The sequence below is a fragment of the Myotis nattereri genome (genome assembly GCF_964212035.1).
Source record: "Myotis nattereri genome assembly, chromosome: 14".
NCBI classification, from domain to species: Eukaryota; Metazoa; Chordata; class Mammalia; order Chiroptera; family Vespertilionidae; genus Myotis; species Myotis nattereri.
Window position 1 is genome coordinate 39,229,431 of NC_138089.1, and position 17,641 is coordinate 39,247,071.

Here is a 17,641-nt window from a genome sequence, read left to right on the forward strand (position 1 = left end):
TGATAATTTAGTACAGGAGAACACGTAACATGTAATATGTTTCACTTTTTTAGGGGTTTGTAATGCTTCATTTCCCAGCAAGGACTATTAGCATAAGAAAAGAACATTTGATTGTACATTTCACTTTTTTAGGGGTTTGTAATGCTTCATTTCCCAGCAGGGACTATTAGCATAAGAAAAGAACATTTGATGGCTCTACAGGAGTCAGAAATAACAAAACTATTTCTATACCAAGTGTGCAAGGCCCATAACTCTATTATTTTCTATTTACTTTAATTTTGAAATCAGTCTTAGAGAAAATGACACGAGAAGTTTTCTATGAAGATGAAAACCACTTCACCTCTGTTCACATAAGCATCAGACATTTATATCATCAGTAAGTTCAATACACAACTATCTGTATTCAAAGCTGTCATCCATAGCTGTGGTAGTTAAGTAAATGTCTTGAAAAGCCTTTTTTTTTCCACTATACCTTATATTTTTCCTATTTTACTCTAATTCTTCTCTTTTAGTCATTCAACCAAAAGGTAAGATTTTCACCCCAGAGACAAAGGCCAACTATTTTATCAATCAGAAAGTCAGCTCTCTTTACTAATTTCTCATCAGTGGAGATGTCAAAGTATTTGCTAAAAGAAGATGAGAAAGGGGCTGGGAACAGTGGAGTTTAGCAAACATATCAGGCATTTACTACCAGCAAGCTCCATTATGGATTTCTGAGCTTTGTAAGCCAAGCTCCCCCAAGTGTAATTACATTTTTATTTATAATGGGTTTGTGACTGTTAACTTCATGTTGCCGAAGCCTGTTTCCCCCACACATGTTCATACACACCAATGTGAAATAGCATTCTGTATTTACTACTAGACAGTACACATTGATGATGATTCCTTTCACTTACAAATCAAAATTGAACATTAATGAAAATATATTCATAACACAAAAAAAGCCAAGGCATGCAGGGGCTGAGACAGACCATGTGCATATTAACAGATCACTCTTTCGCATAATCAAGTTATTTTCCACAGCTTTTTGTAGTAGGAAGGCCACTACGAATCCAGTATAGGACATAAGGATGCTATACATAGCAGGCTACAATTTTAGTGCTAGCAATAGCCAAGATTAGTGCAAATGTAACTAGGAAAAAAGGTCTGAAGTCCACCTAAAGCCAATGTGTTCTTATTCAGTTGAGCAGTTTGTTCATTCACAAACCTGTCCTCCTGATAGAATTTATCACCTTTGTTTTATCATTAATCCCTCCCCTTCTCATTTAGGTAGAAACCCCTGTATACTTTACACCTACTTTTAAATGCTTAATACCAGTAACCACAGGAGAATCTCTTCTCCCCTTGAAAAACTGCAAATAAAGATGTCAGCTATTGAGTATATTTGTGGCATCTCCAGCAGCTGCTGTTAAATACCAGCTGGTCTAGCTGATTAAAATTACCTCCGAGTTGGTATTATAAAGATGCCTGGGCAGCGCTGCTGTATTAATGGATTATTGAGTGAGCGATGAAAACCTTGGCCAGCTGATGCGTTTTATTACAGATAGGCTTTATGATGTGTAATCACTGTAATTTTTACAACTAGAGAAAATACGAAAAAAGGAGTCAAAAAATCCCCATAGAAACGGATTTAACTAGATTATTCCTACCATTCTGTTTCTTAGAAGGAATCAAAGTACATAATTACTGTGTTAAATATCCAGGTACAGACCTCTATACACAATTTATCCCTCTATCTATGTGGGTATGTTATCATCAATACAGGCAAGCAGAGAATGCACATGGACATATGCAGTATGCATACAATTTGTGTGAATAGATATTTACTATGTCGTTGTCTGCCAAGCCATGCAATTGGCTACAATGGGATCACATGACCTAAAATAGTGTTGAACTGTTCACCAGCTGGGCAATAGCTGAAAATCCAAATCTGGCCAACTGGACTGTGGTTTGCAGTCCAAGGGACAGGATCATTTCTCTCGCTTTGCCATTTCCCTTTAGTTGTTTTCTGATAAGCCAAGGTTTTTATAGAACTCTACCAAATTGTCCCCAGATCCTGTAACTTCCAGCTTATGTTCAAAAGAAGGTATGGCAGTTTATTGGCTCAGCTGGTTCTATGGCTGCTACAGGGGCCAGGATCCTACTCTATCAGTTTCCAAGGTCCTTCAAACACACTGTCCTATTAATGGTACTTAGGGCTCCTGAATGTTCCCAATTGTTTTAAGAATAAGCATGAACTTGCTGCAGGCCGTGGCCAATTAAAATAGATCAAGTAGAAAATAAAAATTCATTCCAATATGTCTCTGGGTGAATTGGGATCTTCTAGGAAAAGACAGCCTTCTCAGACTGGATTCTCTTTTAGGTAATCCACAGTTTACAGTTGTATTGAAGAACATAATGTTTATCATCAAGTAGGATCAAGTGTGTTGTTTGGGTTTTGCTGTATAATACTTAATATCAATTTTTTACACATCCAGAATAAAATACATCCAACTTGTGACTGGAAAGCAATGAAACTTATTCTTTTTATTTAGCAAAGGTACCAAAATGTCTGGTAAATTATTCTTTCAGAGCCAGAGGCCTTGGTCGGCTTTTTGTATACCTCCCATGGAAGCCCAGCGGTGTGTTCTGAGGATGAGTTTTATTCATGTAAGTAACTAACACTTCTAATTAGAGCCACATGTGATGAACAACCTGAGGAAATGAGGTTAGGTAATACTTTGAGGTCAAATGCTTTTTTAAAAATTATTTTATTATACTGCCATGAAACAGGTTGCTAATGAAGATAATTTCAAAAAAGGAATTCCAGAAGTATTTTGAGTAATGTTTCATTAAAATAGGTGTCTAACTTATTAAAGCGACCATGCTTTTGAAGAACCACAGTCATTTTCAATATAAAAACACTGGTATGCTGGCTTAAACAAACTAATCATTGTTGGTTAAAGCATTTGGTTTGATCATGTTTTCATGGAAATGAATGTAGTCATTTGTGTGCAAATTTGATATTGGAATTTATTTGCCATTTTGTCCAATCTCTCATTCACAAGGCAACCATCCATAAAATTTCTGATAGCTGGCTTACAGTCCAAGGGATAGGACAATTTCTCTCCTTTTACCATTTCTCTTTAGTTGATTTCTGATAAGCTAAGCTGGGGACTGCTGAGCCTCTGTTGAAACATTGGGGTGAAGGTAGAGGATTTTTCCACTTGCTGATTCAAAATCTGCACTCCCACACAAATTATTTCGATGGGTTCTTCTCTAGCCTTCTATAGAGGCTACTCCCTGTTCCATTAATAATTCTCAAATACCCAAGTGGTGTAACATAGAGCACACTGCTTGACATCAGTAGGTGTTTAATAAAGCAAATGCTGAAGGAATGATGGCTTAAAACAGTTCTATTCTTAAAAATTTTAAACTGAAAAAATCCAATCATCCTACATTAATGAAATCAAGTAAAAGATATAAACTTAAAAAGCTAAGAGAAAATGACATACACAGCTTAATCAAATTTCCTTAATGTGAAAACTTATAAATCTAACAGGTCAAGAGACAAACTCTCTGACCAACTAACTGATCACACCACCTCACATTTACTACTGTTTTAAAACTGCATTTTCCACAAAAGTGTAGGAGTGAAGTCAAAGATAAAAGGAAAATCATATTAGGAGCTGGTCCACCCTGATTTGGCACTGTCGTTCTAAATACCAAGAAGCAGGGCACCCTCCTGCCTAGAGCTGATCAAGCTACAGAAAGACAGCTAGGTATTGATGGGCTACACCAAAGCAAAAGGCATTTGCTATATGGCGGCTCAGAACTCCAGAAATAACCATTTCCGATTAATTTTCAATTTAAAGAAATAATATTACTTATCATTTTTATTATTATTTAGAAGTATGAGATCTTAACTAGAATTTTATGATCCCTGCTATGATTTATCATTATTTACTTTTAATTTAATGAACACTTTGAAAATGTTTCCTATGTGCCAGACACCGTTTAAGGTACTATGCAAATAGAAGGCTCCACATGGCAAACCTATAAGGAAGGTAATCTTAATTTTACTTTAATGCAACTTTTGCAAGCATCCATTGCAATGCAGTACCTGCACTCAAGTTCTGGGTTGCAATGAATGAAGAGTTCAGCAATTGTAAGAAGGGACAGATAAAATATATTATAAGTATTTTTTCTGAATAGTTCTTGTTTCAGATAAAATAAAGACCTTTTCATTATAAACTGATAATTAAAATGAAGTAAACCTACAATACATACCAAATATCAAGATTATATAATTCTACCCATTAAAAATACATTTGGCCCTAGCTGGTTTGGTTCAGTGGATAAAGCGTCAGCCTGTGGACTGAAGGGTCCTGGGTTTGATTCCCGTCAAGGGCACATGCCCAAGTTGCGAGCTCAATCCCAAGTGGGGGGCGTGTAGGAGGCAGCCGATCAATAATTCATCATTGATGTTTCTATCGCTCTCCTTCTCCCTTCCTCTCTGAAATAAATAAAAATATGAAAAAAAGATACAAAAATAAAGTTAAAAAAAATACATTTGTAGTTCTGTTCCCTCCATTCCTCCCACTCCAGGCATAGAGATTTACCACCTTCATACTTGGGGTCTGGTCACTAGAGGAGCTGAACTCTGGTTCTCTTCAGTGCCACTGATCTGGCTGAATTCTGACAGTGTTCACAATTCTGACTGTTTTCACTAGCTGTATTTTCAATAGTTTAAGTCCCATTAACTTATTTAGGTCAGAAGTTGTCTTTAATAAAAGTTGAACCTACTCAGTATAGGTGTGATCTCTCAGCCTGTCATTAATTCTTTTCTCCCCAGTCCTAATCATTTTTACATTGTTTCTGATGCCTCCTAATTAGGGCTTATTTCTATTAAAACAATTATCTATTCTAAAAGGTCTAACATATTTTCTCCAACAAATATCATGTAATATAACATTTAATTTCAGTAAGATTTTAAGTAAAATTAAGTAAAAAATCTTTTAAAATGTTTTTAAAGTTTGGGAATTTTTTTAATGCTATGCACGCCATTTGCAGTTTAAGTCATAATCAGAACCCTTTGGAGGAGGTACAGTGTTATAAAAATATCATCTGTAACATCATATAAAAATACCTAAGAAATAATAATTTAAGTACAATGAAAATAAAAGCATTATTTTTATCAGAGAAAGCAAATTTTAATGAAAAGTTTTTAGAAAGAATATATATATATATATATATATATATATATATATATATATATATATGACAAACTGAATTACTAACAACATGCTACCAATGAGATTTAAGCCTACATCTGTTAGTGGTGGTTGCTGGGAGAGTTTCTGCTTTGCTTGATCAGAGGAGGCAAATAAGGTTGACACCAGCCTCTTGAACAAATATACAGCCTTGAACAATTACCTACTGATCTAATAACTGATGTCTAGCTGTTTTACTTTAATTCAACTTTAATCCCAGCATCCTGAGACCATTTTAGCCACAATCATGAAGAAAGGCCAAGAGAATCTGCACGTCTCCATATTGTAAAGCCACTGAACCACTGCCAGAGCTCCTATCTCCAGACTTGTTACTTTTTAGGAAAATAACAAAAAGCACCATTTGTTTAGGCCATTGCTAGTTGAGTTTGTTGCCAGGAGCCAGTCCATCCTTGCTGTTTCAAGGGACCTGGCATATATGGCATACTGTTCTTAATATGTTTGCTCACCTTCTTGGCACTATGTGTTTTAACCAAGGTCTCTGAGAAAGGTTGTTTCCCCAGGTAGGGATTTTCCCCTGAAGTTAGAGAGGGAATAAAACCTCTTAACTAAGTGCCAGGCGGGTAATTAATCACTTTAACTATGAACAATCATGCTTAAGCTACATAATCTTTACTCCCTGGAATGGAGATAAGAAACGCCCTAACCTTTGGAATAGAGATTGATAGGATTGGAATCAACTGGTATAAATACATATGTAAGAAGACAGAACCAGACAGAACCTACACAGAACCTAGACACAGAACCTAGACACAGAACCTAGAGACAGAAGAACTTCACTGGAGAGAACATGGCAAGAGATCCTGGACAGAAACTGGCCACAGAACCTAGAGACAGTACCCAGCAAGAGAACCTGGCTGAAGAACCTAGAGACAGAACCTGGCTACAGAACCTGGATAGAACATGGCAAGAGAACCTGACTAGAACCTGGTGACTGAACATGGCAAAAGATCCTGGACAGAAACTGGCCACAGAACCTAGAGACAGAACCTAGCAAAAGAACATGGCAAAAGATCCTGGACTGAACCTGACTACAGAAATTGGCAAGAGAACCTGACTAGAACCTGGTGACTGAACCTGGCTGGAGAACCTGGACAGAACCTGACTGGAGAACCTAGCAAGAGAACATGGACACAGAACCTGGCTGGAGATCCTAACCAGAACTTTGCTGGAGATCCTGACCAGAACTTGGCTGGAGATCCTGGCTAGGTTGCTGATCAACTGAACGCTGTCTCTGTGTCATTCCTTCTTCGCCGACTCCGTCCACACCTTTGGGGACCCCTGGACCTGCTGGGGTTGGACCCCAGCAGTTTGTTACTTGCAGCCAAATGCATTCCTGATATAGTGTTCCTTATATTTGTGCTCCTACAGCAGATTGTGCATGACTCTAATCATTAAATTATATCAAAATAATGTTGTTTACAAATATATCACACTAGACTAATCATAGTATTTACCCTAACTACATAGATGTAACTTTAATAGTAAATGGGATATTCAAGCCATGATTTTATCTAAGTCTGTATACTTCAAATCTCATTTTTTTTTCTCTATGCAATACTGTGAGCTCCTTGTGAACAAATGCTTAACATTTATTACAAATTAAAATATTTGTTACATTATACTGGGAGATATAGTGGAGAGATGTGTGAAATCTGCCATTGAATTAGCTGCCTGTGATGATATCAAACTCACCAACAAGAGATTTGTGCCAAAACCGGTTTGGCTCAGTGGATAGAGCATCAGCCTGCGGACTGAAGGGTCCCGGGTTCGATTCCGGTAAAGGACATGTACCTTGGTTGTGGGCACATCCCCAGTGGGGGGTGTGCGGGAGGCAGCTGACCGATGCTTCTCTCTCATTGATGTTTCTCATCAATGTTTCTAACTATCTCTCTCCTTTCCTCTCTGTAAAAAATCAATAAAATATATTTTTTTAAAAAAAGAGATTTGCTAACTTCGAAATATTCAATTATTTTATATGGATATTAAAGAAATCAGATTGAAGCATTTCATAAGTAGGTAAAAGAGTGACCTTTCAGATCCTAAAAAGCTGGGATTCTGTGCAGGGCCAATGACAAAGCCCTATGGCCTGGTGTCAAATACCTCACTCCACCTGGGTCACAATATATTCATCCATACTCATTGAACATGGCAGTTACATAAAACTACATTTCAAGCCTAAATGTAATATCATTCAGTCTACACATTTTCCATTTTGAGCAAAAAAAAATATATATATATATAACAGGAAAGTGGTGAAGTAAAAATATTCAGTCAAAAGTTTTTGTCAAATCTGGTAATTTGATAGGAAGGAAAACGCAGCTCTAACTTGTCCAAACTGTTCTGGTAAGTACATGATAGTTCCACATAAAAATCTCCCTTCCTAGGGACTTATCTATTTTTTTAAAGTTCTAATATATTGTCAGAGATTAAGGTAAATACATTTGACTGTACTGCAGATTGTTAAAAAAGAGTTATTTCATATTAAGCATTCTTGCCATGTCCTCCATTTTTCGTAATTCTTCAAAGATTACTGACAATGGTTCAAATATACCTTTAAGGTGTTTCAGTTTTGTGGATGTTGACATAACATACTCATTAACAATAATTAAGTACATTCTTACTTATGTCCTCACATTTTTTTCTTATATGATCAATTTATAATCAATAGAGACAACTGAGAAAGTAACAGAAAGTATAAAGAAAATAAACACCATCCATCATTCCCTCTCAGACGTAAGTACTCTAAACAATGCTTGCCAGTCTAATTTTCATATAAAAACATATGTACATTTTGCCTTGGCATGGCTATGGGCCTTGGGCTGTCCAGTGCCTTTGATTTGCTATTTCCTCTATAGGTGGCTGGCTTCTGCTCAGTAACAAGACTCCTCTGATTCCAGGATTTGTACCTTCCTGGTCTCTGTTGCTAATCTGGTCACCCTGAGTTTGGCTCATAATCCAATCTAACACAATCCCTGTGGATGCCTTAGTTTCCTACCATACTCATAGACTGAATCATATTAGGGTGTGAATATAGGCTCAGCTTCTTGGTAGGTGGTAAATAAGCCTTTATAAGCCTTAATTTCCTCATCTAAAAAGTGGGGATAATAGCAGTACCTATCCCAATGTGTTCTAAAAATAAATAAAATAATCTATGTAAAGCCATCAGTATGATCCTGGCCTACAGAAAATACTCAATAAATATTAATAATGGTTAATAATTATTTCAAATAATTTATTATTCTTCCCATAATTCTTAATCATGAAAATTATTCAAATAGAAGGGAACATACTCAGCTTTTTCAACAGGAGTAATCCTGGGGGAATACCCAGTGGTGGGTGACAAGATTATCTTTGGATCTTCACCTTATACGCCCTCATTCTGGCTCTCAGCTCCAGTGACAGCCACAGAAGGTAAATAAATCCCAGAATTAAAAAAAAAAAGAAAAAAAGGAGAAGTTGGGAGCTTCAGTCACCCGCCAGCCTGAAAACGGCCCTCAGCCCCTCACCCAGACTGGCCAGGCACCCCAGTGGGGACCCCCACCCTGAAGGGGGTGCGACCAGCTGCAAACAGCCATCATCCCCTCATCCAGGCTGGCCAAGCACCCCAAGCGGGACCACCACCCTGATCCGGGACACCCTTCAGGGCAAACCAGCTGGCCCCCACCTGTGCACCAGGCCTCTATCCTATATAGTAAAAGGGTAATATGCAAACTGACCCTAACAGCAGAAGGACTGGGAATGACTGGTCACTATGACACACACTGACAACCAGTGGGCAAACGCTCAATGCAGGAGCTGCCCCCTGGTGGTCAGGGCACTCTCACATGGGAGGAGCTCTGTTCAGCCGCAAGCCAAGCTGATGGCTGCCAGTATAGTGGTGGTGGTGGGAGCTTCTCCTGCCTCCTCAGCAGTGCTAAGGATGTCCAACTGCAGTTTAGGCCTGCTCCCCGCTGGCAAGTGGACATCCCCCGAGGGCTGCCAGAGGGATGTCTGATTGCTATCTTAGGCCCAATCCCCCGGGGAGCGGGCCTAAGCCAGCAGGTGGTCATCCCCTGAGGGGTCCCAGACTGCGAGAGGGCACTGGCCGGGCTGAGGGACCCCTCATCCCTCCCGAGTGCACAAATTTTTGTGCACCGGGCCTCTAATTAAATGTATAAGATAAAACTCATTGAAAAGAAAAGAATATTTCAATCATTAACTGTGTTTAGAATAGGAAGCTTTTTGCTTAAACTGTTGGAAGATAATTTTTAAGGTAGGTAATTACACTGCTTTAATGACTAAAAGTTATATTGTTTAACATATGTTTATATTTCAAATATCATTTTAAAAAACTTAGTAGTCATACATAATTATACTGTGATGTGTTAGAACAAATACACTGTGATATATTTTAAAATTATTTCACAAAATTAAGCAGATTATTTATCAATAACTAAGAATCTCGCCAATTAAATTATTATAAACCACCACAGCGAAACAATTGCTAATCCAGAAATTAGAGAAAAAGGGGAAATGGAAGGTGTACAATAAACATTTGGGAGATATGAAATTTATCCCATGAGTGTCGTAAAGAGCTCATAATTTACAAATGTCAAAGCCCAAGTGTGTTATGAGGGTCCTTCCTCAAAAGTGACATTAATTGCATATCCCACAGATGCTTATTATATATTCTATTTATATCAAAGTATAAAATGTAGTTGAAAATATACAAATTCAATATATTTAAGGTGATAATAAGACATAGTTACTCTCTCCTCTTCCTCAGCTATACTATAACACAGGGGTCCTCAAACTTTTTAAACAGGGGTCCAGTTCACTGTCCCTCAGACCGTTGGAGGGCCGGACTATAGTTTAAAAAGAAAACTATGAACAAATTCCTATGCACACTGCACATATCTTATTTTGAAGTAAAAAAACAAAACGGGAACAAATACAATATTTGTATTTGCATGTGGCCCGTGGGCCATAGTTTGAGGACCCCTGCTATAACAACCTGATTTGGGGCCCCAATTATTTCTTTCCTCCTAACTGGCCTCAGTGTCCTAACCTTGTTAATAGCTATTGTAAAAGAAACTTTTATGTCTATAAACACAAACATATTAGCTAGACTTATAAGTGTAAATTACAATTCATTAATAACCTACAGTGCTGCCAAATACCCATGTTACCCACAACTTTCTTAATTCAAGTGGGAATGATGAAGCTGCTCTCAATGATGAAGCCAAGCTGAAGTCACAGAAATGAAAACAAGCATCATTAAAAACAGGAAAGCAGACTTCTTAAATTACAGTTTAGTAGTTCCGGAGAATAAAGAGAGCTCAATATTTATTAGTGAACGAGTCTGTACAACATGAGGACATAAAGAAAACATTCATTGATATTTTTTACTTTAGACTAAATAAATTGGTCCTAAACCTTTGACTTGTTTGAGATTCTTTGTAATTCAAATAATGAATTTATATTTACTGAGCATCTACTATGTACATCTCAATGATATCTTTTCAATTTTTCATGTTCTACCTAATTGAGAGATGGAATTTGCAAGAAATATCTACCAAGGAACTATCTAATAGTTCACAGATATGTTCTATTGTTTTAATATAAAAGATCCTTTTGTTGTCTGTAATACTGCATAACTAATTTATATTTATTAAAAGTGCTATCTTTGTAATTTGCCTACTCACCTCTAAGCCACTGAATGAATACATACAAATACACACACACATATCTATGGAGCTCCCTATTTTTTTGCTACAGAGTTATGTGGCTAAAGAAGATTAATATATTATGTTCACTGTGAAGGGCATTGAACTTACTTTTAAAAATGCACTTCTGAGGGTAGAACAGAAGACCATACAATAAAATGGAAAGATTATAGGATTGTTTGGGTTTGGGGCTGGCTCCATGTGTGTATGACCTGTGCAACCCTATACTTCTTAGAATGCTTGGTTTAATGATCTGCTGCTGTGCCATTTTAAAATTCTGACTAATTTTTTAAAGGAGGCCATTCATTTTTATTTTGCACTTGGCTCTGCAGATTATGAAGCCAATCCTGCTTGAATTTGAATTATGACTTAGTTTCTTCCTCTGTAACAAAGCGGTAACAATTACCAGGGTTGGTGGGATATTAGGTGAAATATCATATGTAAAAGCTATGAGCACAGAGCCTAGCACATAGGATAGAAATGAGATATGAAATGAAATGGAGCTGAACCAGTTAGTTCTTGCTCTTACTCTTATAAATCTACACATAGAGAAATCGTCATAAATCATAATTAGGTAGAGCTGCAATGTAAACTTTTAATACTTACAACCCATATATCTGTGGTGCAATTTCTAGTCTGTTCAAGTGCATGTAGAGCTCAATATCATGCTTCTTCAGTAGATGATCCTGGATTTGGTTGACTTTAGTAACAATAGCAACTGTCGGCCCTAAGTCCTGTGGTCTAGCAAAGGGGATAGGAGTTAGCAGTGTTTCTTTCCCCTAAAAACAAGAAAAATACAACAAGTATTATATTTCAATTTGAAATTAACAAATATGTGGACATCGTTCCTGAATACATTTATCAATTGGAGCTTAAATAAGAACCAACAACTAGTCTAAATAGAATCAATAATTATTTAATGACAAATGCTTATAATGTGGAATCATATGCTGATCATCATATAGATGATTGTGAACATAAAGGCCAGAAAACGCCTTCTAAAATACTTTCTACCTGTATTCCCTTTACCAATTTCTCTGGTGATGTTACGCATTACAAGATAATTCTGGCTAGAGGCAGTGGTGGCCACTAGTCTATTTGTCCAAGGGCAGTGTATCTAATCAGCCATAGTACCTAAAAGAAACACTCTAATGAAAACATATTTCTTGTGGCATAAAACTAGAATATGAAAAACAGCAAATGAAAAATTTTAATTTGAGCTCTCAAAACTATAAAAAGTCAGAAAATAAAGGAAACTAAAACTAGAAAATAAGATGTTCTTTAACTGTTCTTTATCAATTTAAATAGCTAAGCAGACTAAAATATAGCTGATTTTAAAAAAACCCACAATTTATATGGACCAAGTACAACATTTTCTCCCACGTTCCACAGTATGGAAGATATAACTGTACTACCCCCTCAAATCTGATGGTTTCCTCAAACATTTATGTCTGACTACTGATATTGTCCTTGATTTCTACCTCTCTCTAAAATGGGATTTATAGCATCACTCATGATTGTCTGCCTATCATTCATCCTCAGTCTACTGCTATAGCTCAAATTTATGTTTCTGCTTCACAAATGTTGCTTTTTCACAGTGTTCTGGTCTTAGTTTTATTCTCTATTTACACACAATTCCCAGAATAATCTCAGTCATCCACAGTGTTTCAACCAAAACCCTTTCCATAGATTTTCTAATCTGTATTCATAATCTAGAACTCTCGAGGGTTTCCCCCATACATTCAAATCTTGGCAAGAGATCTTAGATTGCTAAAAGGGTGTCTTATTCAGTAGGCCCACAATTAAGTTCATCACTTCTGCTCAAACACACGTTTATCCTTTCCCCATGCATACCTCAACCCATCCTCCAATAGGAACACCACTTTACCAATTTTAGTTCCTCAGAACCACTCAGGGGCTTCTTATATGTCTCCTCTTCCTCAACTATACTGTTATAACCTGATTTGGAGCACTGATTATTTCCCTCCTCCTAACTGGTCTCACTGTCCCTAATTTAGTCGGCTTTCAAATCCATCTTCCAAAATGCCTGTGATCTATCTGAAGCAGATAGACCATGCCAAATTGCCCTCCTTAAACATTTTAATAGCACCACATCATTTTTACTCAAGAAAAAAAACCCAACAAATTATTTAGCCTGGTTTCTAAGGCCTTTCATTCATTAGTGAGGCTATAGAATTCTCACTTCTACAGATCCTGGGGATGACATTCTTATCCCCTCCCCAGTGTTTCCACAGAAGAGCTCCCAAGTATATTTAAAAATGAGGATCAAGTCCTATTTCATTATCTTCTTCTCTACTACCACAGTCTCCTTTACTACTTCTTGGCCTCCTAAACTGTGAGATCTCTAAGATTAACATCATCTTTTCATCTTTGGACCAGATTCAGGGGCACAAAAATAAGGTAAAAGCTCTTGCCCTCATAGTTGGGAGGGGAGGACTACAGAGAAAATAACTGAGAATTCTACATCAGAGCATGACTAATCAGTCTGGTAGAAACCACAGAGGAGAGGAGGAGCATGTGTTAGTACAAAGAAACTATCTGGAAGGGGTTCCATCTGTCTTTCCAGGATCATTTCTGGTCTTAAAATGTGTCCTGTCCGACTGGTGTGGTTAAGCTGGTTGAGCACCATCCCATGTACCAGGAGGTGACTATTCCAGGTCAGGGCACATGCCCGGGTGATCTCCAGTAGGGGGCATGCAGGAGGCAGTTGATCGATGTTTCTCCCTCATGGATGTTCCTATCTCTCTCTCCCTCTCCCTTCCTCTCTCTAAAATCAATAAAAGCATACATTTTTTTAAAAAAAGAAATGTGTCCTTTGTACTTCCTGCATGTCTACCCTAGTGTCTTGAGGTCTGAAGGATATAAATCTGTACCAATTTTTATATTCAATTGGTTTGTATTCATTTATTTAAACAGGAGAAGAGGGAATCTCTATATTGGGATCATTTATTATAAAAATAATACATCCAAGACACCTTTTTCTGATTTTGTAATAGCTAAGATGCTCTTCAAATTAAAAAAGATTTTAATTGTTAAATTTTTTTAATTAAAGAAGATCTAATTAAAAAGTTTAATTCTTGTTAAAATTTTTTCCTACTGATATTAAATTGAAATAAGTGTTTGGTTTGGATTTTTTTTAATGGGTGTCAATTGTAAGATAGTATTCACATTCAAAAGACAGTGTTTATTCTAAAGCCAAATTTCCTTTAAAAACAAGCCATTTAACATTTTATGTATTTTGGCCATGCAGTTTTCCTTTCCTGAAGAACCCTGTGCCGCTGAATTCCATACAGTGTGGGGTGGAGGCACTGACCTCACACAGGGTTTCTAAGAATCCCATGGAAGACAGATCACTGTATCTAGTCTTCTTCTGAGGGTTTTGAATACACATACTACCACAGATATACGATCACTGGCTTTGGAGAGAAGTGATCCTAAGCTATTTAAAAATATTTAATTTAATGAAATCATATAATCAATTTCTAGTTGGAATAGAATGAGTTATCATTAAATCAATAGCATATGTAGTCCATTTTTCAAATGCTTAATAGAGACTCATGTGTCGTATAAGGCTTATATAAACTACAGCTTGAAATATTTCTCCTGTGCTCAGAATACTTATAACAAAATCTCTTACATTTAAGAAACTCAAAAGTAATATTCCAGATCACTTAAGTGCTAAAACAGTGAAATCAAAAGAGAAGCTAGAGCTATTATAAAATACTCCCTTATCATCAGGATTTCTTATAATAAAGAATGCTGTTTGCATTTAACAAATATGATCAAATGGGACAGCCACAACTACCAATAAAACTAGAAAATTTTTCTAACCATTTATGAAGCAGTCAATGTGTTCTGCAAAGCAGAGCCAGTCCACAAACTGCAACAAGATAATGATTTTATGCCTTTATGTAAACCAATGCACTGCTTTCTTCATCAAACAAGTCTAAGGAAAAACATGTCTGCTGAAATAAGCAGCAAATGATATAACTGAATTTTCAAAGGAACTAGAAGAACTAAATATGGGAGTGGTATATTAACTTCTTGAACTTCTTTGTAAAAAGGTGAGAGAGTCGGAAAATAATAAAAAGGGATTCATAAGATATGCTTTTAAGGAATATTTTACTCACTGACATGAAAGTAATTAATATAAATGTTCAGAGGTCACAGTATCTATGTGTTCACTGATAAAATGAATGCCTTTCTTTGCATTATCTTAGTCATTTTCATGAACTTGACTCAGTGACATCAACATAAGTAGGTAAAACTAAGTGGTAACTCACATGTTTATCACTCAGTTTCTCAGATACAGTGAATATGTTATAAAATACAAAATGACCACTGTACAAAATAATCATGATGCCTGTATTAAATGTATTCAAATACTCTCTGCTCAAAATTCTGATGTTCACATAAGTCTACAACTTCATCAAATCACTTGCCAAGAATATAAAGTTATTGTTCCACAACATGTGTAGTTCATCACATACAGTGACAGCAAGTTTCTGCTCTAACTTCCCTTATAGAAGGTAACAAGTTCTGCTGAAGGGAGACTTTATCACCAAGGCTAGGGGTTGGCAAGTTTTCCCTGTAAAGAGCCAGACAGTAAATATTTCAGGCTTGACAGGTCATACAGTTTGTGCTGCAACAATTCAACTCTGCTGTTGTAACATGCAAGCAGCCACAGACAACAAGTAAACAAACAGGCATGACTGTATCCCAATAAAACTTCTTTTATGGGCATGGAAATTGAATTCCATATTATTTTCATCTGACACAAATTATTATTATTCTTTTCATATTTTTTCAACCATTTAATAATGTAAAAGCCATTTTAAGTCACAAGCTGTACAAAACAGATGGCAGGCCAAACTGGCTTGCAGGCAGTAGTTTGCCCTGACCTAGACCAAAGGCATAAAAAGCATTAGTTATCCATTTCCTTTTTTAAGAGATGGAATGAAGTGACTGACTAATACATGGTTTCTAACCAGAATGCAATCAATTATACCAATATAAAATAATCATATAAAACATAATGTGCCCCAAACTCTTAACATACCTTGCCAGAATAATTTGCAATGTTTCCAATATTGTATAATAAAAATGAAAATATCATACTGATCCCTAGGTTAGCATATATGTTTATTTACAATAACAGATAATTCAGAAATTTCATGCCTAGAGACAGGCCAAAAGAACAAAAAACTTTTGTTCACACAAAGGTTTGTACACAATATTCATAGCAAGCAAAAAGTGAAACAAAACCAAATGTCCATCAACTGATTTATGGTTAAACAAAATGTGGTATATCCACACAATGAAATATTATTCAGCCACTAAAAGGAATGAAGTACTGATGCATGGTACAACATGAATGAACACTGAAAACATTATGCTAAAGGAAAGGAGTCAGTCATAAAGGCCACATATTGTATAATTCTACTTGTATGAAATGTCCAGAAGAGGCAAGTACCAATACAAAGTAGATTAGTAACAGCAGAGGCTCTGGGAAGAGGGAATGGGGAGTGACTGCTATTGGGTATAGGATTTTCTCTTGAGGTGAAGAAAATGTTTTGAAATTAGATGCGAGGATATTTGCACAATCTTGTGACTATGCCGGGGGAATGTCAAGAAGAGGAAAAAAGGGAGACATATCTAATACTCTTTGTAATATCTTAAGCAATAAAACAAAATTTAAAATAAATAAATAAAACTCACTAATGTACACTTTAAAAAGGTGAATGTTACAGTATATTAATTATATCATAGTAAAACTTATAATTAAAAAATAAGAATATGAGAAAGTAAGAAAAAATGGTTTGATGCTAAATGTGTAAATTCCATAGTGATGCATTAGTAAAAATAAAACAGCCTATTTGTTACAAAGTTTATCTATGCACTTTAGTTAATAATATGTCTATCAACTCACTAAGATAGCAACAGATCAGGTAGATAAATGCACTTTATTAAAAATTTATAATAATTTTAAGTAAGTTACATTGCATGAATATTATATACATGTATAAAAGAAGTTTCCACTTATTTACACAAAAATTTTTATATTACCTTTGTATATATCTGCCAATATTATTAGAGATATGGTTTAAATCCCAGTTCAATCTTATTCCACAGGTATTTTCATATTTTCCTTTTTAAAGTAATTACTAGAGGCCCGGTGCACAAATTTGTGCATTGCTGGGGTCCAGCAGGCAGTTGGCTGCCTACCCCACCCCCGGGTCGTACTCCTGGTCAAACTCCAGGTCAAGGGGACAATTTGCATATTAGCCTTTTATTATATAGGATAATGGCTTTTACTCTCTGATGATATGTCATTACTTACTGAAATTATTTGTTCCTTCAAACGTACTGAAAAGATCCGTACTATATGATTTACCTTTTGACTATCATGCTCGAAAGTAGAAAACCAAGGTTCAGCAGTTTCCATAAGTTGTGAGAACATCGCACTAAAATGTAGAAAAATAATACAATGCTGTTAAACCTTCGCTAAAGTAAATCTGGTATAAAAAATAAAAATATCAGGAAGTATCTGTACTTACTAGGCATCATGTTCCAGATACTCAGGGTTCAACAGCGTTTTCATTTCCTCACTTAAAAAAACAATATGTACAAATCAAAATGTGT

The 17,641-nt window shown here is 36.2% G+C and overlaps 1 protein-coding gene across 1 annotated transcript in view; it reads right to left on the bottom strand.

Annotated features, from left to right (window-relative positions):
* Positions 1-17,641, bottom strand: part of TBC1D5 (TBC1 domain family member 5) — a 445,542-nt gene that overhangs the window by 136,145 nt on the left and 291,756 nt on the right. Inside the window, exons 12-14 of the mRNA XM_081105933.1 lie at positions 17,557-17,607; positions 17,394-17,463; positions 11,585-11,757 (exon numbers count right to left, since the gene is read on the bottom strand). Coding sequence (XP_080962059.1) covers positions 11,585-11,757; positions 17,394-17,463; positions 17,557-17,607 — 294 coding nt within the window. The remainder of the gene's footprint in view (positions 1-11,584; positions 11,758-17,393; positions 17,464-17,556; positions 17,608-17,641) is intronic.